We start from the raw sequence: 27486 nt of genomic DNA, 5'->3' as shown, positions 1-27486 counted from the left end.
GTGATAGTTTATGGTAATATCATTAATTTTAACAGCAGTGTGATTTTAAAGAAAAGAGCTATACGATATTACGACACTAGGGACCTCATTGCACAATGGAAGCACATCTGACTCCAATAATACGACAGCAATCCTTCACGGACGGTTGTTTGCCCGCTTAGTTGGCAACTCCTCTATGTGGAATCCATTCACAAATTTGCTTTCTACTAAAAAGCCCGTTGTAACATGTTGGGTTTTACATGTTTTTCAAGTGCTTAATTGAGCATGATTCACTCTCGTTTGTCTTTTCCCTGAAAGGCCACCTGCGTCCTTTTCCAAATGATCACAATATGACAGTATTATTACTTACAATTGTTTTATCATTAAGTGCTTGCAATTTACTGTCATGTTGTCACTGCGTTCTTTAAATACCGGCGTGCGATGTTTCAGGATCCTGAGTTCATCCTGAAGGCACGGTTTGCTATAGAATTAGAAATGTTGTGGAAACGAGACAGGCTTCCGATAAAGGAATTGTGTCTCTGGGGTGTCCACCTGTGTTAAGCCTGGGTGGGAGGTAAAGGGAAGTGAAAATAGATAATCCTTGAAGAAATTATGCTCTGTCTTTCTCTGTCTCTTTCTCTCTTTCTATTTCTCTATCTCTTTCTCTATGACTGTGTATTTATATCTTGAAAAAGGTAAAAATGAGCTCAGACTGAGAAAGTAAAAGTCTGTGCAGCTGTTCATAAGGCTGGAATATCAGACACAGAGGGGGATCCTGGGTGGCTCAGGTACGGGAGTGTCTGCCTCTTGGTTTTGGCTCAAGTCACCATCTCACGGTTCACGGGATCGAGCCCTGCAACCTGCGTGGGGTTCCCTCCCTCCCTCTCTCTCCCTGCCCCTCCCCTGCTCATTTTCTCTCTCTCTCTCCCAAAATAAAAAAAAAAGTCTTAAAATTATAGGTTATTAAACTTTGTTGTTTGAAGTTATCCCAGCTGACAATAACACTTCCCACTCTTGCTTAGAAGACTTCAGCCACTGAAACATAAAGAAGAGCCTTGATTCGCATCCTCCATGCAGGGTTTCAGACTGGAGTTTCTGGGTACGACGTTCCATGGCTATCCCCACTTTGTGGTTCCCACGGTGATAGGACCCTGGGTCCACCACGCAGTCCAGACGGGATATTGGCTCCTGGACACGGTCCTGCTTTGCTTCTGTTAAACTCCCTGTGATAGCTTTCTATTTTCCTGTATCCTTTGTTGGTGGGACCCCCCCATCATTCCTCTGCTCGATGGCCTTCCTCGCTATAATGAGTAATAATTTGCCAGATGACAGTTGTATTCTCAGTAGTCCGGCAGACTGTCCTAGGGCAATCTTTATCTATGTATGCAACCCCTTTGATGGCCAATTTGGGGCAAACCTTCTTTACCACCTGCCTAGACGAATATACATTCCGGTAGCCGAAGCACTGCTCCCTCACCAAGAAACAGAGAAGGCAATCTGCTCGGGAAACTTAGTGTGGGAGTAAAGACCTTGCTTAGGAAGGGCATGTGGTGGTTTGGCTTGAAACTTCACAGGAGCTCACCGCTACCTACAAAAATAAAAAGCGTGCAAGTCTGTGGGAGGGCGGGGTGTGTAGCTCACTGAGAAGAGGTTTCACAGTCCAGGTGACCCACTAGAACTTGCCGTGCTGTCACGGTTAAAAGAGCCCGTTGCATCAGTGGAAATCCAAAGGCAGCCAGGAAGCTTCTCGACCACAGCCTTTATGGGCAAAATACCCACCTGAAATACGCCGCTTTTTCATCGTCTCTGGGATTAAAACCAAACCTGTTTTATACGCTGCCCTTTCCAGCAGAGCCCCGTCTGGGCTTCTAAATTCTCTTAAAGAAGGCGCTTGAGTGTTTTGGATGTCTAAAATGATTCACTCTCCCCCTTTCTTGTCACCAGCTTGGCCTGGGAAAGAATAGCTTGGATTTTCCAATGAGTTTCTTGAAGGGTTCTTTGGTAGTAAGGGTAGTCATGTGGCTCAGCATTCTTGGCCTTGGGAACCGTGAACTAGCTCAGGCTATGTCTGCTTCTGGACTTGCAGCTTTGTATCTCGATGATCTGGGGCCGGAACGTTCTGAAAGAGCGTGTGGTTCTTCCTACCACAAACGGCATTTACTGTTGGTGGTGAAACGGTCCATGCCACGGCTTTGAAGGCTCTCGAAGAACGGCCTGGGCTACACCCAGCCTCCAGAAGCGCCACCCTATTTGATTATGAGTCTGCCCCGGTGGGCCGTGACTTCGTCAGCTCGTATGGACGCCACGATCGCTGAGCATCATTTCCGAGCATGGTAGGAGCCCTGCAGGAGAATGAAACACAAGTTGTTACAATCGGAAACCGCAGCTTGCTGACTGGATTCCTAGGCCGTGATCCCGCGGGCCCCAATAGACATTGTGTGTCATTTAGGTGACTTAGGCCACCGGGGGGAGAGATGTGGGAGATCGCTGCTGTGATAGATTGTTTTGGTCAGATGGCTATTTGGCGTGACAGCTAGAATGAATGAATGGTCAGGAAAGACCCAGGGTTTTCAAAGTAGGACAGAAGGATGCCCGTCAATATGGGCGGAACATTAAGGACAGGAATTGTCGGAGCCGGAGGAATCATCCAGTCTCCTCATTTTTCACCTAAGAAACAGGTGCAGTGAGTTACACGCTTTGCCTAAAGCCTCAGCGTTCATCTGTGTGTGACCTGAGGCTCCCCCGGGGACAGAATTCCCTTTCTCTTACTTGTGCTGGAAACTGGCCCTCCCTGCGAGTTAGGCTCGTGCCTGGTGGGACCAGAAGTCGGAGCGGTTGAAGGTTCAGGTTCCTCCCAGCTGGACTTTAAGTTGGCTACCAGGACCCAGGGGCACGATGCTGTCCTTTGCCTGTTTTGCTTGTTGGCCTCTGGGTTCTACTGTTGACAAACGAGATGTTTAGGCGAACTGTTACCTACCATCGGCTGGTGATGCTTTTGGTAGTCTGTCAACATCGATTCAGCGCGTTTATTGGGCAACTGCTGTGTGTGCAGGCTTTGCAACTCTGGAGGGTGTGGGGAAAGCGAGGCGGGAAATACCAGACAAAGAGAAATAACTCAAAGCCGTCTCTTAGGGGATTACACGCAAGAAGGAGAACAAAAGTGACTTAAAAGCATTGGAGAGTGATACACATTAACAAAATATTGTAAAAGGCCTTTGGGGCCATCCTTTCTTCAGGTCAAGAGGATTTTTTATTTATTTATTTTTTTGGTTGCTTTGTTTTGTTTTTTCCCAAACATACCTTAACAGACACAATAAAAATCCAATTCACATCGGGCAGGATCCTTTTCTCTCTCTCTCTCTCTCTCTCTCTCTCTCTCTCTCTCTTTAAACAAACTTAATACCAGATTTGGTCCAGGCTCACTGTCATCTTTTTAAAGTAGCAAGTGTAGCTGTTCTTTGAAGCCATTTTAGTTCTAATTTTGGCTGCAGCTGGTTTCTGTGCCCAGTCGGAAACGTAACCTTTGATGAATTGGACAGATTTAAGATTTGAGGCATTTGGGGGGCATCTGTCGAAGTGGTATTGGTATCAGCTCCTCTTGGCAGCGGGATCAAAAGAAAGGATATTTAAGTGGGAGACCTCTCCCAGAGCTCAAACAGCTTGCGTCAGAAAATCACTTGCTGAATTGTCTTCGATGGAACAATCCCGTTTAATTTTTAGACTCTTAGAAGATTGCTTAAAGACCCGGGTTAGCTCAGGACCCCAGCTTTCCCGTCCTACTGCCCAGCGAGGAAACTAAGGCCGAGGGAGAGAAAGCCACTTGCTCGGAGCCAATGCACTGAGTAAAGTTGTAAAGTTCACGTTCAGATGGCCAAGCGGTTGGTCGGCGGTCGGTCGCAGACGCGTGTCGGAGACTCGGCGTGTTTTCTGTATTTAGAGGTGAGCTCACATCCTGCTGGGTGGTCCCCATAGTCCCGCACTCTCCATCACGAGTCCATTACGCCTTTTCAAAGCCAGCCTGTTTTCTTTCTGGGCCAGTGAATTTACTTCTATGAGATATAATCCTCCTCTCTTTTTATCCCACTTTATTTTGGGCAATCATCTGCGTGGTGATCACAGGTTCCGTAGCCGCAGATAAATTAAAGGGCTTAGGATGCCTGAGAACAGCTGCCTGGCTTCGCCCGGGTTGATGTATCGATGTCAGCCTCCCGGTATACGGCGTGAGCCGGAACCCGGATCAGCTGTTCTTCTAGAACGGCACTTCTGTAACCGAGCCTGGCATTATTAGATTGCAATTATTTCTGCCTCCAGCAGGCCGTTCCTCATAGATTTTTTTTTTTTTTTTTTTTTTTTTTTTAAAGTGAGATCAAAAGGATTTTGTACTTCAAGAAGCGGGTTTCTTAGCCATATCTTCAGCCTAAGCATTGAATTCCTTATTATTCCTGAGACTTAAAGCTGTGTCTTGAAAAACGAATGGAAGTGTATCGTCTAGAGGATAAGGCACATTTTTAGAGCATGATGCCTTTGAGGCAAATCCTGGCGGGGGGTGGGGTGACATTGCTCTTAGCGGCCAGTGAATTTCTAACTCCAAATCACTTTTATTTTTTTTTTTAAGTTCTAAATAAAAGCAGCTGTCGATACGCCAGATACCGTGCTTACAGGTGTTCTGCTATTTAATCCTGACCCCCATCCTGTGAGATGGAGACCATCCATTGTATCTCCTTCCTCATTTACCGAGGATGGAAATCGAGGTTTGGCAAGGGGAAGGGACTGCTCTAGGAGACACAAAGGAGCCCGTTTCCCAAGGCTGGGGCTTTCCTATAATACCCTGCCTCTCCTGACTTGACAGTTTGTACCTACAAAATAAAACAGTGACCATCCTTGCTTCCTCCCAGAGAAATGTTTTCCAGGATAAGAAGTGTGCGTCCACTGAGACGTCATTAGATTCGTGGTCGTGGGTATTAGGTATCACATAGCAGCCCTCTCACACCTAGGTAAAACCAGTGTAATCATCTATTTTTAAACTGCTCATCTCCGTCCTTCATCGTGATCTTGTTAATAATGCCAGGCCGCCGAGGACCTAACGGTCGTGAGATTTCATCAGAGAAGCTTTCCAAGGGCCCTCACCTGCCGAAGTACCAACTTCGCTTAATTAAAATTGTATTCTCCGAGGAAGCCGCTCTACGTGTCTTTCAGTGAGTTACTAACGGGAGTAATTATCGTGCTGCGCCCCATCTTTGGCTACGTCTATTTAAATACGGGCATTTGTAGCTTCGTGTTCCCTGGCAGCACTCTGGAGGCACAGTGTCAGCTAGGCGGCCGCTCTTCCCGCGAGGTTGTGCCGACCCCGTTTTCATCACTTTGGTGAGACGGTGTCTGTGCCCTGGCTTTGCAGTTACACAGGTGTCGTGTCGATGGCCGGGTACAAAAGCCCGACGGGTCGAGTGTTCTTTGTGAATGTGGCGGTGGTAGGATGGAGAACGTTCCCCTAACAGGTGCTTACCGATTAGTACCAGATGAAGAAGGATTTCCCATAAGACAAGCAACTGAAAAAAAAAAAAAAACCCATGGCTGGAAATATAACCAAATGAGAGGCATTTAAATGATAGACTTTATACTTCAGGATATCCATATCAGGACACATCCCCTTCCATATTCAATTCACAAAGACCTCTCAAAGGAGCACGTTATTTTCATTGGGAGTCTCTGTTGGGTCGGTCATAGACACCTGAGCTTGTCTAAGTGACATTAAATGGCTCTTCATCAATGCAAAGGTATTTCTGTGTATCCCTCAAGCCCTGCCTCCCTCTCTCCCCCTGCTTTTTTTTTTTTTAATGCTTATTTATTTTTGAGAGAGAGAGAGTGGGGGAGGGGCAGAGAGAGAGGGAGACACAGAATCCGAAGCAGGCTCCAGGCTCCGAGCTGGCAGCACAGAGCCCGATGCGGGGCTTGAAGTCACGAGAGCTGTGAGACCATGACCGGTGCTGAAGTCGGAAGCTTAACCGACTGAGCCACCCAGTGCCCACCCCTCGCCCCCTGCTTTTTAATACTTAGAATCTTGCCGGAGAAGTGTATTGAGAAGTGATCTCCATTCCAACTGTGCTGTATCCGAATGATCAAGAATGTGAATTGTTCACCTATCTGGCTAGATCAAGAGTTTTAAATTCCGGACTTTGTGATTGGGTTTCTAGAGTTCCTAAAGCCAGTCTTATGCAAAATGTCTTTTGCATGTGCCTGGGTACAAGTGACTAGAAAAAGGATTCAAGACTCTCATTGCAGTCCTGATGTGATCCATACTCCTCTGTGGTTGTTAGATGTCAATGTCCTTGACCGATGAGCAGTCAGTGACGTCTATCGTTGTTGTTCTTCTTTCAAAGATTAGTGAGGAAATTAAACAGCAGTCCCCAGACTCTGGACTTAAGGGTTTCTGGGAGTCCTTGCTGTTAAAAACAGTAAATATGCCAATTTAAAGATGATTAAGGGGTGCCTGGGTGACTCAGTCGGTTAAGCATCCGACTTCAGCTCAGGTCATGATCTCAGTTCCTGAGTTCGAGGTTTGCATCAGGCTCTGTGCTGACAGCTCAGAGCCTGGAGCCTGCTTTGGATTCTGTGTCTCCCTCCCTTTCTGCCCTTTCCCCACTCGCATTCTGTCTCTGTCTCTCTCAAAAATAAATAAACATTAAAAAAAAATAATAAAGATGATTATTTGATTACATCAAGTAATGTAACCACTCCAGGCCCCTTCCCGTCCCTGAGAACAATAATTCTGAAGATGTGCTCTGAGTGGGAGGCTGCGGGTAGATTAGGTGAGAGAGCATGCCCTCACTCAGTCACCGATGCCTTGTTTTGAACCCAATTATCTGCCAAACGGTTTCAAAAGTATTTTTTTTTATTATTTTACAGACAGAGAGAGAGTAAGAGAGAAAGAGAGCCCAAGGGGGAGGGAGGAGCAGAGGGCAAGGAAGATCATGTTCAGCAGGCTCCATACCAAGTTCAGAGCCTGACGTGGGGCTCGATCCCACAGCCCTGGGATCATGCCTTGAGCCTAAATCAACAGTCAGACGCTCAGTTGACTGAGCCACCCAGGTACCCCTGTTTCAAAGAGTTTTAATTTTGAGCCATACATTGTTTAATTTATATGCCTAACGACCCACTGATCGAGGACAGGAAGAGAAAGGACAACACATGCCACGATGGAGTTTATGAACGGCACACAAAGTAAAACTTCTCTAACTTCATTTCAATCAGATCATCACCATCTTCATAAAAGGTATATTAATGTGTACATGTGTGTATATAGATATACATACACGTGCAGAAACATTAGAAGTGACAGAGGTGGATTTTAATCTTCATTTCGTGCTCTAGATACGTATTAAATAAAAACTAGCGATTAAGAGTAAATAAATGAATGCATTCGAAAGGTGAAAAGAGGAAAATGATGACATTTATATCCAATTTGGCTTTTCGTTTAGAAGGAATAGAGGCTATCTATAATCTACATGGTGTGTGTGTGTGTGTGTGTGTGTGTGTGTGTGTGTGTGTGTGCTTGCAGTGAATGGCATGAATCTTTTTGTCTTATCAATTAGAAGCAAAACACAAAACTCATAAAAATCATGTTAAAGAGCATGTTTCAAAGCATGTAATACATGTTTAACTAAAATGCTCACTTTATTATTCATTGGGTTGCCCAGGCCCAACATTTCAAAAGATATTTGCCCGCAAATCACGATTTTTGTTCTTACACAGTTACATGGAAAACATAATGTCATGTCACTTGTTCGATGGGAAAAAATAAAATAGTGAATGAATAGCGTTAAATATTGCATTTGAAAGAATAATAGAATCAATAATTGAATCAATAATATGTTAATTAAAAATACGATAATTCTTCAGAATCACTTGTTTAATCGTCTAGCACAGAAAATAGTGCAAACGGGTAGGTTAGAAATATTTGTAAAGTGGAAGCTTCTCTGTGTCTCTGCAAACATCCCAGGGGTTCTAGATGTGGGGAAGCAACGCCCGTAGTCTTAACAAGTTAGGAGACGGCCTTTCACAAGAGCAGCAGGCCTGGGGAAACGGAGGAGGGGGCCGCTGCTTTGTGTCGTATCTTTGATGCGATGACAGGGGGCCCTATTATTAAATGGGCTTATTAATGTCACCAGAAAAAGATTGAAAGGCGCCTGCCTGAGCCCAGGGTGCACTCGGCACCCTTTTGCTCTGAGACAGCTTTAGATGAAGGGCATCGCTCCTTTTCCTGAGTACTCTGATCAGGGGGAGCACACAAAGCCTATGGGAGGTGCAAGCTCAGCTTTGATTAGGAGACCAGAGGCAGGAACAAAAGGAGGCCTCCCATTCTGCTGAGTCTTTGGTAACCAACATGGAGTAGAGCCTGGAAAGAAAGGAGATAGTCAGTCCCCCGGCTGTCCGAAAGTTACCTCCAGAAATCGGTGTTCCCCCAGTGCTTGGAGTCTGGGGCCAAATGCCTTCCCAAATGACTCCTGCCTGGACATCTGCTCCCCGGTTATGGCCAGCTTGCCTTTTCCATCCCCCGCTGTACTGGATACTTGGCCTGCTTTCCCATTCAGAACTGCTTCTACTGTTTTGTTTTGTGTTTTGTTTTTGTTTTTTGGGTTTTTTTTTTTGCTCCTAGAGATTATACTTCCCATAATCCAAGGGCAAAGGAGCACGAATCCAAACCACGTAACCCACGGTTACGTCCATGTATGTAAACTGCGCTTAATGACTGCACCTTGGCTCCTAAGGAAATTTGGTGTGCCGAAACCTGCCTCCACATTGTCGGGTCGAAGGAGCAGTTCCAGTTCCAGCAGTTTTTAGGGTTTTGGTTTGTTTTGGTTTGTTTTGGTTTTGGTAGGGGGGGGTCCATCCTGGTATTATCAACACCCAGTTTGTTCTTCGTTTAAAACACCTTCTGGAGGAAGTGAGAATACTCTCATTTATGTAGCATCGTTTGGTAGAAACGGGCGTCAGCCACCCTGTAATAAATGCCATGTGCCGAAGAACGTGTTAGTCACCTTACCTGATATCTACTTGACTTTCACAAAAGCCCTAGGAAGTTGGGAGTTACCAGCTCCCAGTTAAGAGGGAAGCAAGACAAACCTCAACGATGTTAGATAACTTCCCCACCGGTCACAGGACCAGTGGGTGGAAAGAGGTAACCTTTGGCCCCCTGTCTGTGATTTGTCCATTAGGAAGCAGAAACTCCTTAGATTGGACGGAAGTCTTATTCAAAGTCGCGTTTAAGTATCCTTTCCTACTATTTCATCTTGCTGATAGCTGCTTTAAATATTTGGAAAACAAACACGGCTACATGTACTAAATTGGAGACCAATTTATAACAGGGCACCTTCTAAACCAAATTTACGTGGGAAATGCAAGGGTCAGTCAGGGTCATTGTAGAAATAAACTGGATCCTTTTTTTCCCCTTTGTCATTTCCCCTGAGATATTCTCTGCCTGTTGTTACCCATTTGATCTCAGCCATCCGTTTCTGCCGCCAGTGAAGAAAAATGTGGGTTTCAACAAAATGAGTGGTACTGCTTGAGCTGAATCATAATTTAACTTTTTTTCCTTTGCGCTACAGGATATTTAAACACTAATGTGACTGGATACTACTTCCTAAGTTATTATCAATTTCCTACAAACATTGCCATTTCCTCAAAATGGAAAGGCAGGCAGTAGGGCAGAGAGTCAAATATTCTGCCCTAATATCTAATGACACACAAATTTGAGAGTGAACATTTACTTAAGTGCCCAAGCAGTCATGCTAAGTGCCTCGTCTGACATATTATCAGGTGTTAGAAAGGATCATTTTTGAAAGGGGGGGGGGGGGGGAAGAGAGATCTATAAAACCTCTGCTAAAATCATGATCCACTCTCTTGAAAATCTTTATTTGACCAGGTTGGCCGTGTTCGGAGGGAAGGGGTGTGGGGTTATTTTCTGTTCACCTCTCCCCCCATCGCATACTGTTCTCTTTCCTTCTCTTCTCCCTCTGAAGACTGCCCCTCTCAGATGCCTCTGGCATGGGGCTTCCTGGTGGGTTCTTGTTGTAGAAGGCATCAGCAGCAAGAGATCAGAGAGCTGAGAGATGGGCGTCTCCCTGCCTGCCTCGGGATGCAGCCTGTTCTCCTCCGGATGGCCCCCCCAAGCTCTTCCTGGCATCTGTTAAACCCGGCTCCTCTCCTAAGACCTTCAGGCCAAAGAGTGAAAACAGTGCCCCCTCTGTCATTAGGCTCTGGATGCCTCCTTCCCTAGTTGGTCCCTTAAATTGCCTACTCATCTGGCACTTCTCTCTTTATTAATATCCCTTCGTATGAATCATTTGAGTGGAATTCTGTTGCCTGCCAGGCCCCCGAGGTAAGGGGCGGAGGAGAAAGGAGTTGACTCCAGTCTCGTACTTGAGGGCTATGTGGCCCTGACCTGTCTATTCAATTCCTCGTGCTTCGTCGCATCCTCTTGTCAAATGAGAATAATAATTGTACCCACTGATAAGCGCTTAGCTCAGTGAGTACAGTAAGCAGTATGCTAATAAGGGTCACTCCTAGCTTTAAGGTGGTAAGCAAAATGCTTGCTTTTCCTGGTTTGGATTAGCGCGAGGGTGGTCTAGAGGCATCCATGATATGAACTCTTGGTTAGTAACTGCTGACATCTGTATCTAAACTTTGGAATATGGTTGGGCTGATAAGTTTCAAAAGAGATGGTTTGATTCTGTTTTTTTGCAACTCATGAGTTCCCTGAATCTCTAATCCTCTTCTTTTCTTTCCGTAAGGCCCTCCTATGTGTTATCTTAGAGAAATCTGTTGGTAGCTATGGCAGACAAGCTAGGTGAGCTCCAGGTCAGGTACGCGAGAGGTTTTCTCCAAACTCTTAGTGATAATATGATAACAGCAACAGAGTTTTCACCTGCATGGAAAGGCAATGCCATCCCTGTTCCATTGTGAAACACGAATGGGTTATTACCAGCATGACACAGCTCAGTTCCTCAGTTGGGAACGTGTAGGAAACAAAAACATTCCGAGCAATCCAGTCCGTCCTGTTGGCGGAGTGACCAACAGGAAAATGAGAGGTAGCCCCCAGTTGCTGAGAAATTCTGTGTGTGATGCTGTGTGAGTGCCTTCTTCACCCTGTAAACCTCAGCCTCACCACCTGGAGCTAGGTGGCCCGGGTGATTCCAGAGCCGTGGTCCGCAGTCGAGTGGAACGCCCGCAGGCTGAGTGGGAGCCAAGGAGAGAATTAGAAAAACAAGGGAAATCGGCCTGAACTGTATCGGGGAAAGGAGGTGAGGTCCAAGTAGGTTGCTTTTCTATCAGGACAAAGGAAAGTTGAGGCAGTGCCATGAGATTATTACCATTGGTTAGCAAACTCACAGCTACATCTCAAGAAATGGGAGGCTGGAGACATTTGGTCTGGTGTCCCAGACGCCTCACCAAATGCTACCAGATTTGAGAATGACAAGTATCATCCCCTTCAAATGCATTTTTCCTTCTCTCCCCGCCCCCCCCCCTTCCCTTATCAGCTCCTTCCTGTATTTCCTCCCCCTTTCCTTTTCTGGGCCTGTCTCTGCTCCCAGCTCAGCAGCAAGAGGCCAATTTAGAAAACAGTGCTGTGCCCTCTTGATTTGCTGTTAGAAGGAACTTCTTTTTTTTTTTTTTTTCCCCAAAGGCAAAGGGGTTAAGAGAGAGTCGTTGACATCTAGTCAGCTTTTTAAAAACTTGTACTGTGGCGGGGACAAGTCCTTTGCCTCCTGCTACCCATCGCGCGCGGGCAGGCCTTCGGGCTCTCTGTTCTGAGCACATCACCTCTGCATTCTTCTCTTTCAAAGTTTTGTTTGTTGGCTTCTTTTCTGTTATGTTACGTCACATAATAGTTAACACAAGGATTCTCGTAGGGTGAGTATAATAAGGGCAGTCGCTTTGTCCACGCTGTCGATAAGTGTTCTAGAAGTGTGGCACGTAGAATCCTGGGCTAGGCAGAGATGTCTGGGATAGACCTTCTCTCCCCGAGGGTCGTAATCTCCCTGGGAAGCAGGGAGACCTGAGTAAGTAATAAAATATCGTACAAGAAGGGACTCACACACGTTGGTTATTGCCAGGTGCCCAGATACCGGGAGGTGTCCCACAGGAGGTCTGTCAGTCCATCCTAACACCCACTGCGAAGATTGTCTCCCTTTTACAGCTAAGGGAAATGAGATCAAAGAGGAGAGAGAGCCTCCCACAGAAGTGTGATTTGCCAAATCCCGTCACCCGCTTTCTAGGGGGACAAATCACGAGTGGCTTCAACAATAGGAATTCAAGGCAAAAGTATTTATTGAGAACGAAGGTCCAGGAGTGGTTCTCAAAGTGTGGTCCCCAGACCAGCAGTATCCGCATCACCTGAGGATTTCTCAGAAATGCAAATTCTCAGGCCCCAACCCAAACCTGCTGAAATGCACATTCTCGGGCCCCAACCCAAACCTACTGAACCAATACCTCTGAAGAGCAGTGATTTGTGTTTTAAGTGGCCCCTCGCATTATTCAGAGACAGGGTGACACTGAGAACCGTGGACCCAGGGAAAAGCACGCCAGTGGGGTGGGGAAGCAGGCAATCAGAAACAGATTTAGGACGTTGAGGCAGGACTGAGTGAAACCGTGAGAACACAAAGCTCTGAGATGCCAGCGTGCAAACCTTGCTGGGTAAGGATGGGCCTTGCATGGCACTTTCTCAGAGGTACTTCAAGGAGTAGCCTGATGTCCTGCCAAGGGTACAACCTGAGGCCTTTGCCATCTCTCTCAGACCCAGTGGGTTTATAAAGAGCAGTGGTACCTTTGGCCGAGAGGGCTCCCTCCGCCTAAGGTTTGGACAGCTGGCTACGCCATGTAGGGGGTTCCTCTGAGGCCTGGAAGGGAACCTCCGGCAGGAAAGGTTGTGACCATTTTAAAATGTCTGTGCTCCACTTGGGTGCTTATAAAGCAATGAAGCATGTGAAATGTGAATATCACCCTTGGATGCCTTGGGTTGAAGGGAAAAATTAACAAGTGAATGATCTGCATCCTTTCTCTTCCTACCCTGGAGCAGGCCATTAAAAAATGAAAGGGCTCTGTGCTGGGGAGACAGCCTGCCCCAAAGGAGTGATTGAAAGAGTCTGCGGAACCCAGCATTTGTCCTACAATTTCATTTTCACCTTAATTATTGTGAAATCAGATTTACGTGTTGACCAAAGCCTTCTATTCCAGCCGGCTGAAAAGATAAGCACATTTGTATTTGTGTAGACAAGGCTGAAGATTTCTGATCACTGTCTCCATCCAGATGAAACAACACTTTTATGTAACAGTTCCCTACGTGGTGAGATTAAAGGTATTTCTTGTTGCTGTCGCCAAGGATTATCACAGTTAATTATGGCGATGACCAGAAAGTGTCTCTTTATTGCCGCTTAGAGCTGTGACATCATCTGGTACCAGAGGGTTTGTGCGATGAACAGAAAGTGTCTCTTTATTGCCGCTTAGAGCTGTGACATCATCTGGTACCAGAGGTTTTGTTTTGGGGTCATCTGTTGAATATCGATGAGGAGACAGACTATTAGGGAGTCGAAAGTCATGTTTCCCAAACTCTATAAAGAGACCGGTACAAAGGTTCTTCTCCACGGCGTTCTTGGAAAACATCAGCTGTGGGTAGGCTCTACACATTACAATGATCTAGAATCAATCATTCATTCTTGGGTTGCAAGTGAATGGAGATAATTGAAGGTTTAAATTTTGGCATCCTGAAGTCCACAGCTAACTGATAATAGCTACGCAGACCTTAAGGAAAAATGAGAACGATTAAATCTTGAAGACATCAGTGCTTGGCATTTTCGCACATCTGTTCAAAGAGTAGGTGTCCGACGTGTGACAGAAGAGTTGCCAGAACATACCATGTGTCCTACAATTTCACCGTAGGACACGTTAACAGAAGACCTCTTACTGAGGCTCGTTTTGTTTTTGTTTTTATGGGAACTTCACTTCATTGTCTGCTTCGGTAGATAATACAGAGCGGGCCATTGTATCGGTGGATCCTGTTGATCGATTGAATGGACAGTTGGCGGGACCACGAGCTTCTCGTTCACTTCTAATCGAGACTTCCTTCATTATTGCAATTCCTTGCGAGTGAGACACTAATCGGGTTCACAAGATGAATAAGGGCCTCTTTCCTTCAGCTTCTTGTCAGAAGTCATCTTGCATATCTTCTGTTGCCTTCTCAAACTGTGTTCCGGCATTCTGCCCTGCTCCCTCGTGACCTCCCTGAGCCGTCTTGTGCGTTCGACCAATTTGGCAGAGAGAAGCGACCCCAGCTATTTTACTGCTGGGTCAGAGGAGGTCTCGAATAGTGAGGAGGGGACACTGAAAGCTGTCAGCTGGGCGGGAGAGAAAAATGCAGACTCTGTCGCTCAGGTCCCAAACTTCTTGATGGTGCGTATCCCTTGATGTTCAATGTACTGTGTCTCACGACAAGTGCATTCGTTTTCTTTCTCTTTCCAGATTTTTAAATCTTTTTCTCTTCACTTCATCTGCTAAAATATAAAAACCCTTCCACTCATCCCATGTTAACACCGCGGCAAAACAAACCCACAAAGGCCTGTCAACCCTAGGCGCCCCTCGGGCTCTCTCTCTGGCCCCTGCCCACACCTTGGCCGCCCTGTCAGACTTTTCAAAGGAATCCCCTTTCCTCCTTTTCCTTCCTCCTCGGCTGCTTCGTTCCTCACTGCCTTTGCTTTTGTCAAGATCACCGGTATGTTTTTGAACCACGGGGGTCATTTCTTCTCTCCGCACTTGGGCAGCGCGAGTCATTGGCACGTTTCCCTTGAAACGCGTCTCTCCCTTTTTTGCCTTCACGCCATTCTCTTCTGGTTCTTCTAATTTTCCCATCACTCCTCATTCTCCTCTTCAGGTCAGTATTTGAATACCATCGTGCCTTCGGGTCCCATGTGGCTTGTCTCCCCAGTCTGCACCCATTCGGGAATATGCCGTCTCTACATGCAACAACATCCCGACGACTTCTGAATCTGTACCTGTGGCAGGCTGATGGCCTGAGCTCTAGAACTCTTTTGCTCACGTGTTTCCTGCCCATCTCCACTTACTTGTCCCACTTGTATTCACAGCGAGGGCACTGCAGTCAACTCCCCTAACCAAAACAGAACTTAAGGTTGGTTCTTGGGCTTTTCCTTTCTGCCGCTCCTCCCTGCAGCTCCTAGATGCCAGCGACTGATGGTTCACGTGCTAAGCATCTCTCTGATGTGTCCGATGTCTCCATCCCTGCCATTCCTTCTTAGTGCGTGTCTTCGTTGTCTCTGCCCTGGGTGATGGCCACGGCCTCCCAGGAGGCGAGTCCCTGACTCCAGGTATGCGACCCCCAAGCGACTCCTGAAGAATCTCGATGAAATGGCCATCCGTCATTTCGCTGTCCAGCTTATAAACCTTACGCGGCATCCTCAGTCTTTCAACTTTCAGTTCCGGTTTTCATAAATGGTGTTCAAGGCCCTAGGATTTGCACCCAGCTCCCTTTCTCTCCCCTGGGCTGCCTCTTCTCATTTCTAACCCGCTACTGCCTCGAAATACGTACAGTTCTTAAACGTACGTCCCGCATCTCTTGGCTTTTCCCATGTTGCTCCGTACGTTTTATTTATTTTTGAGAGAGAAAGACGGTGCAAACGGGGGGAGGGGCAGAGAGAGAGGCAGACAGGGAATCTGAAGCAGGTTCCAGGCTCCCAGCTGTCAGCCCAGAGCCCAAGGCGGGCCTCAGACTCAGGAACTGTGAGATCATGACCCAAACCGAAGTCCTATGCTCAACCGACTAAGCCACCCAGGTGCCCCATGTGTTTTACTTCCTTTATCATGATTATTCCCCCTTCATCCCACTCCATTAGCAAACACCTACTCATCTTCTAATACTCGGTTCAAAATGATCTCCTGGGAGCCTCCCACATGCTCCCCATTTCCCCCCCACTCACCCCACGAGTTCATCTCCCGCTCATTGATCCTGGAGTCTGAGACCTGCTTCCACCCTAGGGCCATCCTGGTGTCCTGCAAGTTTCTGTTCACGGCGGGGCTCCACCACCTGCCTGAGAGCCCTGTGAACGGCTCTCATAATCATTCTTATGCCAATGTCGAAGACAATAGTAAACAAGATTTGAAAAGGAAGGATAAAAAAAAATCAGAATCTTGCCAGCGCGTTGTTAAGACATGTGTCTCGTGAGACGGGCCCTGGTGGGAATGTTGACACCAGGGAGATGGGCAAGCACGACAAACCAGGGCTTTCGTTTTTCAGAGAGTCCGTTTTCCCGTGGGTGACTGGTCTTCCCGATGGTGGTACGGCCCCCTTCTGTCGAGCGTGTGATACCACAGAAACCACGAGATGCCAGTTTCTCACAAGCCACGTCGTACATTTCTCTCAGTAGATGTCCCTTCTCTCGATTCCTGCCTCCCCTGCTTTAGTTCAGGTCCTCGTTGACCCTGCCCTAGATCAGTGCTGTTGCCTCCGAGAAGACTGTGCTACTAGAACAGTAATACTGTTAAATCTACCACGGGAGTAAGGTTTGTGTAAGAACCCTTGCCAGTCTGGAGCGGAAGAAAAGAAGATCATTGTTTTTTGGCCGCTTGGGAAAAATAACGTAGAATGCTTTCTCTTTTTTTGGTTTTTTTTTTAATGTTTATTTATTTTTGAGACCGAAAGAGACAGAGCGTGAGTGGGGGAGGGGCAGAGAGAGGGGGAGACACAGAATCCGAAGCGGGCTCCGGGCTCCGAGCTGTCAGCGCAGATCCTGACTCGGGGCTCGAACTCACAAACCGGGAGATCGTGACCTGAGCCGAAGTCGGACGCCCAACCGACTGAGCCACCCAGCGCCCCTGGAATGCCTCATTCTATAAAGGGGGCGCTTTTGATTCACCATTAGGTGCCTGTGAACTGGTTTTTCTAGTTGTAGTGATGGATAGATTTCTACAGATTGAATCTGCGTCCACAGCACTTATTTTCAAAATGGTCAGCCGGGGCCAACTTGGACCCTGGAGCCCTGTGACAGGGACGGTCACTTGATCACAGTGACGTTAACCCCGTGACATCTGACCTCGCGATTATCCTGTGTGAGCCGGCCAATCAGCAGCAAATCATCAGTGCAGATGTCCACCGGGGGGGTGATATTATGGGGACCGTGATTAGAGCCATTTCCGACCTTGACTTTGCCCCAAGCCTCGCCTGAGAAGAGGGGTCCTCACGGGGCCTCAGCAGCAGTTGGCCGTCACCCAGCCTGGCTGTATGATGCCCGCGGTTAACTTGGGCAGGGTGTAGGGATGCAGGGATGCCACCATTTTCTTCTAAGCTTTACAGCAGCCTCGTGAAGAAAGCAAAACGTTTGCGGGTCTTTTATGCGGCTTGGGTTGTCTCCCTCTGGGTCGTCGAAGCTCTCCGGCTGTCAGCACGGCACTCGGGGCCGGGAAAACTCAGAGAATTGCTTCAATAATATGACAGCCTCTTCCATTTAAAACGGGACTCAGTGCGGCTTCTCTCGGAGGCGTTCATTGAAAGTCTATGCATGATGCATTCCTGTAGTCATTCAACAAGGTCTCTCATGTTTGCCCTGATTTAAAAAGAGAGAGAGAGAGAGAGAGAGAGAGAGAGAGAGAAAACCAGCTTTGTAGTTACGATAACATGGATCAGGATGGTATAATTGCAGCAAAGAGACCCCCGAGCTGGCAGTAATAGGCTGGTTCGTCTGATGTGTACTGCCATCAGAAAGTGACCCATGCGTGGATGTTCTCAGGGGACAGGGAAGAGGCTTTTAAGAAGGACACTCTGTGCAGTATGAAAGCTAATGAGCAAAGGAACACGTGTGAAGGAAAGCTACAGCTTCAGGAAGCCCGGTCCCACTTAGAACCTGGTGCAGCCTTCCTCAAAGTCATCAGGACGGACCGGTCCTTGCGGGGACGTGGGCCGCATCACCTCCGTGCCCGCGCAGAGTCCCTGTAGGTCATTCTGCGTCGTGTCCCTATGAAACTACAGCCACAGGGTAACGAATGGAGAGCAGAAGACGAGGAAGGGTGCGGAAACGGCGCATAAATGAGGTGGAGGCAGATGTTTACGCAGAGATGAAAGTAAACGCGATGGGCTTTAACCGGAAAAAAACCAAAAAAGCAATTTGGTGCACTCCTCCTTTTGAAGTTAGGACCAGCTATTGTACCTCATCTGTAAGAACAGAGCAGTATCTGACTATGGCTGTCCGCGTGGAGCCCGATGTAGGGCTCGATCTCATGAACTGTGAGATCAAGAGGCAGATGCTTAACTGACTCAACCACCCAGGCACCCCAGTATACTGCTCCTCTGTTTTAAAAGTCCTACTTAGGGTTTAGGTAACATAGATTATTGGGAGTTTGGCATAGAGGCCAGTGCGTCAAAAGATTAACACCTTGTCAGGGTTGAGCCCAGTTGGCCTACCTTGTCACACCTGGGATTTGTGTTGGAACAGGCCATCATCTGCAAAGGCCAGAGTCGGGTGTCTCCCCTGGTTTCTGAGGGCCCCCTGGTTCTGGGAGGCCTGAAGTAAGATATTGAGGCCTTTATTCACCTTACATGAGGGTGGGGTGACAGACAAGGGGTATCCATTACCCCAATCTTTCAGAAAACCATAGAGATACCGTGATATCATGTTGTATATCCAGTCTCTCTATCCAAGGCTTCCTTGAGCACCGAGATGCTACAGAGATAGATGAGGCTGAAAAGGACACCCGTCATAGAGACAGTACCCTAGTAACAAGTAAAACTCGGGTGAAAGCCACAGTATTCGCAGAATTAGAAAGCGTAATGATAGCAATCTGTAAACTCTGAAAGTACAGCCGTCTCTAAGCAGCCTGGGGAATCTTGATTCTTCCGGGCCTTCATCTGCCACCCTAGATCAGATGCAGGGTCTCTGTGTACCTCTTTTCTCTTGCCTGTTTTTGTCCTTTAAAACTATTAATCCTAGTTTTGTTTCCAAAGGCCAAGCGACTTTCCTAGAGGCAGCCAGTTGCCTAGAACAGTCAAACGATCATTCTTACATTTAATACAGACGTAAGTTACTTTTATGTCTGATATTTTAAGATCATTTTGACAAAACAGTCCAGAGTAAATATAGAGTCTTTGAAGTCCAGAGTCTTCAAAGAGTGTGAAGACTGCCATCATTCAAAATGGTCCTAGTAATTGAAAACTACAGTATCAGCTTATTAGAAACTAGTGAAGTGAAGGGGCTAGAGTCTGTTTGACTTAGCCCGATCCTACTCCAACCCAACTGCCTGTCTGGTGTCGCCTAATCTGAGTAACAAGACTTTAAAACTGTTACTGAGTGGTATGAGTTTGTTTGGACCGGGAAGTTATGCTTTGCCTTTGATTTCCTTTCTTTGATACTAACAAGATCATCTTCACCAAACTGTGAATCATAAGTCTTGCCTCTTAATTGTTTTAATTACTGAGAAACAATTAATGCAATAAATGGTCATTAAATACCTGACACACTAAAGGAATTGTTAGGGTATGAGAACTAGAATAATGTATAATAAATAGTACTACAATTTAGGGAATATCAGCAAGGGTGCTGATGTCAGAAAACCACGACTAAAATTTGAGCCTTCCCTCCTCATAGCTGTGTGTCCTTGAACAATCCCTACACCCCTGTAAGTCAGTTTTCTCTTTTGTAAAAGCAATTTAATAACAGTGACCGCCTCCCAGGATTGTCATGACACAAGGTAAAAGCATTTAATTCACTGTTTGGATGAGACTGAGTGATCAACATACATAGCTAGTTAGCTCATTTGTAATGGAAAATCTTCGAAAAAGATGAAAGTGTAAAGGAATTGAAACCAAGAACCAGAACTGGGAAGATACTGGAAAACGGCCCAAGGCACAAACTATAAAAATTCAGCAGAGGGAGAAGCCAGCTCTGAATCAGCATTTTTCTTCATATCCTTCACCAGCCCTGCCGCAGCTGACCTACTGTAATTCTATTTCAAAGCCATTTACAAAGAGCAGGATTTGAATTCAGAGAGAGCTCATGTGTTCCCTAGGAACTTAGAAAAATATTGACATCTTATCATTCCAAGATAAGTAATTATTGTATTAAAAATTACTTATTTTCATATTTGAAGACAGTCCGCCACATCAAGAATATTTTACTTAATAAACACAACGTGTAAATGACAGTGCTTGAGTGGGTTAGGGGAGGTGGTAGCTTCTCTTTGTTCTATACACACTTGCCCTCTTAACTACTCCTTTGCCCGTCTTCCCATCTGTAACCCAACAACAGCTGAGGCCACAGTACCCTGAAAATACAGTTTGCTACTTTGACGTTGCCTTCGGTTTCAAAACGTTGGATCTGTAACAGAGTATTCAAATACTAGTTAAAATAAGGTCCATCACAATCTTGCCAATTCATAGCCCCTCATCAATTTACATTCTGATTTTTCCTAATTGTGGTGCATCGAGAGAAACGTTGCCTTGGCAGAATATTAATGAAGTATCCTGCAACTACAAAGAGTATTCAATAATTGTTTATTTCACTAAGAACGCTAGTACATTTTCAGACTGATCAGATCCAGACATTTCAAATCTTACAACCCCTCAATCCCAGCAGAGTGCATTTTTTTTTTATTTGCTAGGAGGCACTTGTCCATTCCTAACCTTTTTACCTTCAGAAAACAAATGATACATGGGACTTGGAAATTGAATTAATCTTGGCTGAAAAAGAAATAAAAATAGCTAATGTCTTTATGATTTCCATAGCAAGCCTACAGGGCAGCCACTGTTGCTGTTTCTGTTTTGTAAGATGTATTATAGCTCGCTAATCCTCAATAAATATGAAAAAGTGATCATTTCACAGCCAAGAATTGACAAACTGGAACACATTTCTCATTTGAATAGACGAGATAAGCAGGTTGCCTCCAGCTCTGCCGTCTCTGCCTTTGGGTGGGTTGTGTCCTGGGCAGACGCTTAGTTCGTTCTTAGGTCAGTGGTCTCACATTTCTGTCGGTCTATTTCTGGACCAGGGCTCGGATTCACATTCCAAAAAGCCTCCTGTCTTAAGGACCATCCTGCTACCTACCGTCTGTAACGTCATTGAAAGAAATGGGCAGCTGCAATTAAACCATTCTAGATGCAGATCTGTTGCCTGGGGAGCCTATTGAGAAATGGATGGGATTCATGAATATAAATTGGGCTTTACCTCACTTAAGTTTTCATCTTGAAACTGCAGAGCGTTAGCCACTTCCCCTATAAATCTTTATGTGCCTTAAGTGTGTTTACCGCGGGACCCCAGTGCAGAGCTGGTGGCTCCTTGCTCTGCACGACTGAGTATTTACATCCGCAAGTCTCACCGGGGGAGGGCGTCACCGTCGTGCACTGCATCAGTGCTCTGGGCAGAGATGCATCACACCCCCAGGTCTGGGCCTGTACGGGGATGGGGCCACACAGCCCCCGGCAGGTTTTTCTCTCCTTGAATGTTATTTGAAGTGCACTTCCTTTTCCTATCAAGACAGTCTGCTTCTGTATGTCTAAACGGCTCTGTTATAAAACTGGGGCACCTGGGTGGCTCAGTCGGTTAAGCATCTGACTCTTGGTTTCGGCTCAGGTCACGAGCTCACGGTTTGTGAGTTTGAGTCCCATGTCGGGCTCCAAGCTGACAGTGCGGAGCCTGCTTGGGATTCTCTCTCTCTCCTTCTCTGTCCGCCCCTTCCCTGCTTTCTCGCTCTCTCTCAAAAAAAGTAAATAAACTTAAAAAAAAAAAAGACTTATTCCCCTTCATCCCAATTTTGGTTTAGAGCTGGTGTAATAAATGAATCTCTCATAAGTTACGTCAGTTTATTTTTGAACGTTTTGAAGAGGACTCTGAGAGAATGGAAGGATTCAGTAAACAACTACATAAAGAATCTTTTGAAGCAAGGCCACCGCACGCCTCCCCCCCACCCCCCATTCCATTCCTCCCCTCTTTTGTTCCCATCTTAGCTAGGTATGTTCCGCAAAAAGAACCAAAAAGACCCAACGGGGCTTTCACCATATGCCCAGATAGAAGTCAGAATTTTCAAAGACATCCCTTACCTTTTCAACCTGTGCTTTGAATCTTCAGCCAGAAATAAGGCTCTATTATATTTACCATCACATGGACTATAATGTGTGTTCACAGTGTCTGCTCTTTGCTGTGGAATTCAATGGGAAGGAATACGGCGGGTGATCATTTTTCTACATTCGTATCAGGTTGTTTTCCTACATGTAAAACAATTCTTGCTAGCACGAGTTGGATAGGGCGGGAATAATGTCATAATAAGATGGTAAAAGAGCAAGAGAATTTTGCAGGGCCAAGGGTTATACGCATTAGAGTGGACTATCTAGGCAAGGGAAATAATAGACAACGACTGTTTGCAAGGAGAGGCATTCCCCAGAGGTGTGACGGGTTCGGGTCCAGACCACTGCAACCAAGTGAATATTGTAATAAAGCGAGTCAAACGAAGTTTCTTGCCTTCCCAGTGCATGTAAGACTCATGTTTACATTGTACTCTAGTCTAGTAAGTGTAGCATAGCCTTAAGTCTAAAAACGCAACGTGCGTACCTTAATTAAAACATACGTACTGCTAAAGTTGGCTGGCCATCATCTGAGGTTTGTGCGAGTTGCAGTCACTGGTCGCTGATCACAGACCACCGTGACAAACATAATAATGAAAAACTTTGAAATGCTGTGAGAAATCCCAAACTGTAGCACACAGACGAAAGGGAGCGAACGCTGTTGTGGAAACGGGATTCTCTCTCTCTCCTTCTCTCTCCGCCCCTTCCCTGCTCTCTCGCTCTCTCTCAAAAAAAGTAAATAAACTTAAAAAAAAAAAAAAAAGACGTATCCCCCTTCATCCCCTTCAGAGTTGCCGCAACTGAAGGTTGCCACAAACCTTCCATCTGTAGAAAATACGGTATCTGAGAAGCGTGTTAAAGCAAAGCCCCAAGAAACAAGGTATGTCTGCAATGTTAAAATAAATTTCTCCCAAGTGCCTCTGCAGACGAGGCGTTCTGGGAGATAGTGAGGGCTGTGACATGGCCTGTGTCCCGATTTCTTGTTCCCGAGTCTGCTGGGGTTTCCTTTTTTGTATAACCTTTAAACCTTCTAGGAACGCAGCCCGTGAGCCGATGTTCTTAGTCTTACGTAGGCCTGCAGAGCACGTCCAGGGAAGGCTTTGACTGTGGGCACAAAGTAGTCGGAGGGAAGATGGTCGTGACTCTTAATTACATTCTTAGTATGTGATGTCCTGACAAAAACTTAAAATAGCAGGTTCAAACCACTTTGAAGCTGAAGGAGGGTGACAAATGTGAAGGTAAAACAATGGGACACAGGAAGATCGAAGGGTGGTTCTCGAAAGTCCACACTTGGCCCCCTCAGCGGCCAGCACAGGGCAGGCCTCCCAGCTTGGCTTTTCCCCAGACTTGTTGTTCTCAGGTGTTCCAGACTGAAGACAGCTTGTGTGACCAATGGAGCTGATCTCCCAACTCAGGGACTATTCGCAAGCCATTGTTTCCACAATATCTCTGTGATGAGTAAAGGCAATTGTACGTAGGCCAAAGGAGAGCAAGATGTTGCCCCCTGCAAAGACTATAATATAATTTTACCTGTCCTCCATATAAAGTTAAAACTCTCACAGGCGCTCGAAATGCAGGTTATTTATTAACAATGCATATTGATTGTTTCGATTCTTAAAATCTGGTTGTAAAACATGGCTTAGTGTTTGTGTTTTAAAACAATCTAAGATCTTAAAGACTTTTCTCTCAGAGAATTGTGTTAAGGCAGCAGATGTACTTTCTCTAGAGTAGTCAGTATGGTTTGTAGTAGGAGCTCTGGAAAGACCTTACTTTACATCATGAAGTGAATCTGTTTTATTTTCCTACCACCACATCATTTTGACCTAAATCATAACCTTCTTCCCAGGAATTATACAAGAACCGTTCCCTTCCTTTGAGAATGCAATTTAGGGGTGCCTGGGTGGCTCAGTCGGTTAAGCAGCCCACTCTTGCTGTCGGCTCAGGTCACGATCTCACGGTTGGTGACTTCGAGCCCCACGTCGGGCTCTGCGCTGAGAGTATGGAGCCTGCTTGGGATCCTCTCTCTCTCCCTCTCTCTCTCTCTTCTGCCTCTCCCCCACTCTTGCTCTCTCAAAATAAATAAATAAAAGCTTGAAAAAAGAAAGGGAATGCATTTGAAACCACTTGTGGTGGGGATTTAAATGATGGCAAGGTTTAAATTGTGATACACTTCAAAAAGAAAAGAAAAGAAACCCAAACAACTGACCCATCACAAGGACACAACAGAGACATTTTTTTTTAAGTGCTGTATTCCGTATTATTAACGTACATGGTCACTTATTGGAGTGCTTTACCAGAATATTCTCTGGGGAGCCGGCGTTGAAACAGAATAAAAAGCATGCCGTATCTTTCTCTAGTTGCTGCCTTTTGTCTATGGCAGTGGACATTGAATTAGAGTAGTGAATCATTTTGTTCACTAGGGCATGGAAAATAAAAATTTAACAGGCAGTTTGATGATCACTGGGTGAAATAAGTTTGTGCTGAAAGGTGAGATAGTAAGAGAATGAGTCAATTTAATTAGGAAAAAAAAAACCACTTGATAATTTACGAATACTCCAAATATCATTGAAACAAAGCAAACCACAGATATCAGAGGTCCAGTGATACCAATAGAGGTTCCTGTCTTTGTGCCGTAAAAAAAAATTGACCATTGTCACGTCGTGTTCGCCGGACCATTCTGCCCGAAGATGCAAATATCAGTGAATTTTTTTGGCATCATACTCTTGTCTCCTCCTAGAGCAACAAGACGCATTCCTAGGAAATAAGTATTTAGACAACACCCCGCTGATGGGGAGATTGGGATGTCTGAAGGTTTTGTGAACAAGTGCTTTTACCCCCATGAAATCTCATTTGTGTTCTTGCTGGCACAGCCTGTTCAAAAGGTGGTTTTTCTTGGCAGGTTACCAGCCAGTCCTGTCTGGTCAACAGGGGTTCCAAGGCCTCATAGGAGTGCAGCAGCCTTCCCAGAGTCAGAACGTGATGAGCAACCAACCGGGGAATCCGGTGCAAGGCGTGATGGTCTCCTACCCAACAATGTCTTCTTATCAGGTGCACATCAGCAGCTTGGAAAATCGTGGTTTATAAAGTAGCGCTTGCCAAAGTAGAGGCCGTGAGTCCGCCCCGTAATGGATGGTCAGCAGGGTGGGGGGTGCTGTGCCCAGCTCCTGTCGATGGCTGACTTTGAATTAAGATTAGCAGAAGAGCAGAAAACGGGACACGCATGCTTCTCTTACTACTGTGGCTTCTGAATGTCCTGCTAAAAAGGTATTTAAACTCTATAAACTTCTATTCGCGGAAGAAGATGCTGTAGTCTAAAGTGATATTCATGAAGACCTTTGGATAGTCCATTGAGATTTTGCCTGTTGGGAAAAAGCCTTCATGAAAAGCTTCCATGCATTTTTAGTACACAGCCTCCAAAATTTCATGTCACGACAGTTTTAATTTAAAGGAGACACGGCAGCTCAGATTTATTCAAAGGGCATTTAGAGGGCCTACCAACTGCATTTTCTTGACTAAACCCATCCCGGGTATTTAAAAAATGTCACACACCCTTTTGGGACTGACGTCCCGAAATACTCTGAAGGGTTATTGAAATGCTCCGATCATTAAATTTAGCCGCACCAGCCACGTCTGGCCCTAAAACGAACAAACAAGCAAGCCAAAGCAAAATAAAAAGTTGGTCCTCGGCCCTCCTAGCTGACAATCCTTATTCACATTTCATCAGTTTCTCCCTCCAGCTCCATGGCTCTCTAAAGAGTGAGGTAGGTCCCTGTTGCTGTAGATGATTCCAGACCACTTTGTCTGCATAAAACCAGAATGGGAATGCGGCTTTCCCCACTGAGCGAAATCCAGAGCAGGAGATCCAAACCGTAGTCCCTGGAGGGTCCCCGCACGGTACATCATCCCCGCAAGGTTTTCAGGGGCCCTGTGAGCAGGTGTCATGATGCCCATGGTCCAGGGAACCGGAGACGCTAAGTGACTTGCCCGATGTAAAACAGCTGACGAGAGGTCCGTCCGGGATAGGCGACCAGTTAGGTCTCACCCAGATGCTTGAGTATGTTTTGTGACACCACAGTGGCTTACCGGACCCGCAGGCACAACCTCTTCACGAAGGGCTCTCTCTTGTGTCTTCCTCCAGGTGCCAATGACCCAGGGCTCTCAAGGACTTCCCCAGCAGTCATACCAACAGCCACTCTTGCTACCTGACCAGGCAGGTCAAGGGTCGCTCCAGGCCACCGGAATGCCTGTCTACTGTAACGTCACACCGCCGACCCCTCAGAACAACCTGAGGCTGATCGGTCCACACTGCCCCTCCAGCACTGTCCCCGTGATGTCAGCTAGCTGCAGGACAAACTGTGCAAGTGTGAGCCACACCGGGTGGCAGGTCAAATTCTGAGCACTCTGGCTGCGGTACGTGTCTCCAGATCGCTCGTGGCCGCTGAGGCAAGATGAGCAAAGCTGGGACGCTGGCTGAGGACTTAACGTATTCACTCAACACCCAAACGATCGCTGCTGGTATTCTGTAAACACACACACACACACACACACACAAAGACAGATACACACATTAGCTGGTCAATGGTGCATATTTCTGTCATGTCTGCTAGGTACGCCTTTGTAGCTTAGCTAGTGACATGATTTCATCAAGGTAAGATTTTCTCCTACCACTGAACACCACTGTGTAGATGATAATATCCCTCATTTGGATTATTAGTTTTGTACTTTGTGTTGAGTTTGTGATGCTAACAGTATTGAAAGATCATATACCGAAATCACATCGTACCAAAGCTGTAACGGGAAAGAGAAGAATTGATGAATGGAAGGAATAATTTATATACGCTATAGAGTTTTCTTTTCTTTTTTTTTTTTTTTAATGGATATATACTGTATTGTAGTGTTTAATCAAAATAAAACTATTTGACCTTCTGGAGGAAGGTCATGTTTTTACCACCAGTTTGGTTCACTCTCTGTTCCAATATGTGTTCGCTTATGTGTCACCGTTGCCCCCTTGGAAGACTGTTGCGTGCACCATGCAGGGTAAAGGTGTTCCGGGTATTTGTGAACGAATCGGCATCCCGTTGGGAGACGTGGTAGGCAAACACCTAACCAATTGCACTTTCTTGTCCTGATACGACAGGGGTCCTGGGAATAAGATGGCTTCCACCTCGTCCATTCAGTGACTTCACATTTTTGAAACGTATACCTTGATTTTAATTTTAGGGATACGCCATACCAAACCCCATTCCACCTTCTTTGAGTTCCACATGCTACCTGGAAAGCAAGATTTCTTTCTTTAGAGGGAAATCAGAAGAGGCATGGTCTGATTCTATCAGCGACATTGGGTCATACAGTGAAAAGTGCCATTAGTTTTGAGGGCAAGTCAATAATGCAAAAGGTGCTAA

At 46.1% G+C, this 27486-nt stretch overlaps 1 protein-coding gene across 1 annotated transcript in view; it reads left to right on the top strand.

The window, feature by feature from the left end:
• Positions 1-27031, top strand: part of ARPP21 (cAMP regulated phosphoprotein 21) — a 155919-nt gene extending 128888 nt beyond the window's left edge. Inside the window, exons 20-21 of the mRNA XM_049629051.1 lie at positions 24984-25132; positions 26223-27031. Coding sequence (XP_049485008.1) covers positions 24984-25132; positions 26223-26480 — 407 coding nt within the window. The 3' untranslated portion in view covers positions 26481-27031. The remainder of the gene's footprint in view (positions 1-24983; positions 25133-26222) is intronic.
• The last annotated feature ends 455 nt before the right edge of the window (positions 27032-27486 follow it).

This window comes from Panthera uncia, chromosome C2 (genome assembly GCF_023721935.1).
Source record: "Panthera uncia isolate 11264 chromosome C2, Puncia_PCG_1.0, whole genome shotgun sequence".
Taxonomy (NCBI): Eukaryota; Metazoa; Chordata; class Mammalia; order Carnivora; family Felidae; genus Panthera; species Panthera uncia.
Note: the sequence above shows the minus strand (reverse complement) of the source record. Positions and strands in the feature narration are given on the sequence as shown.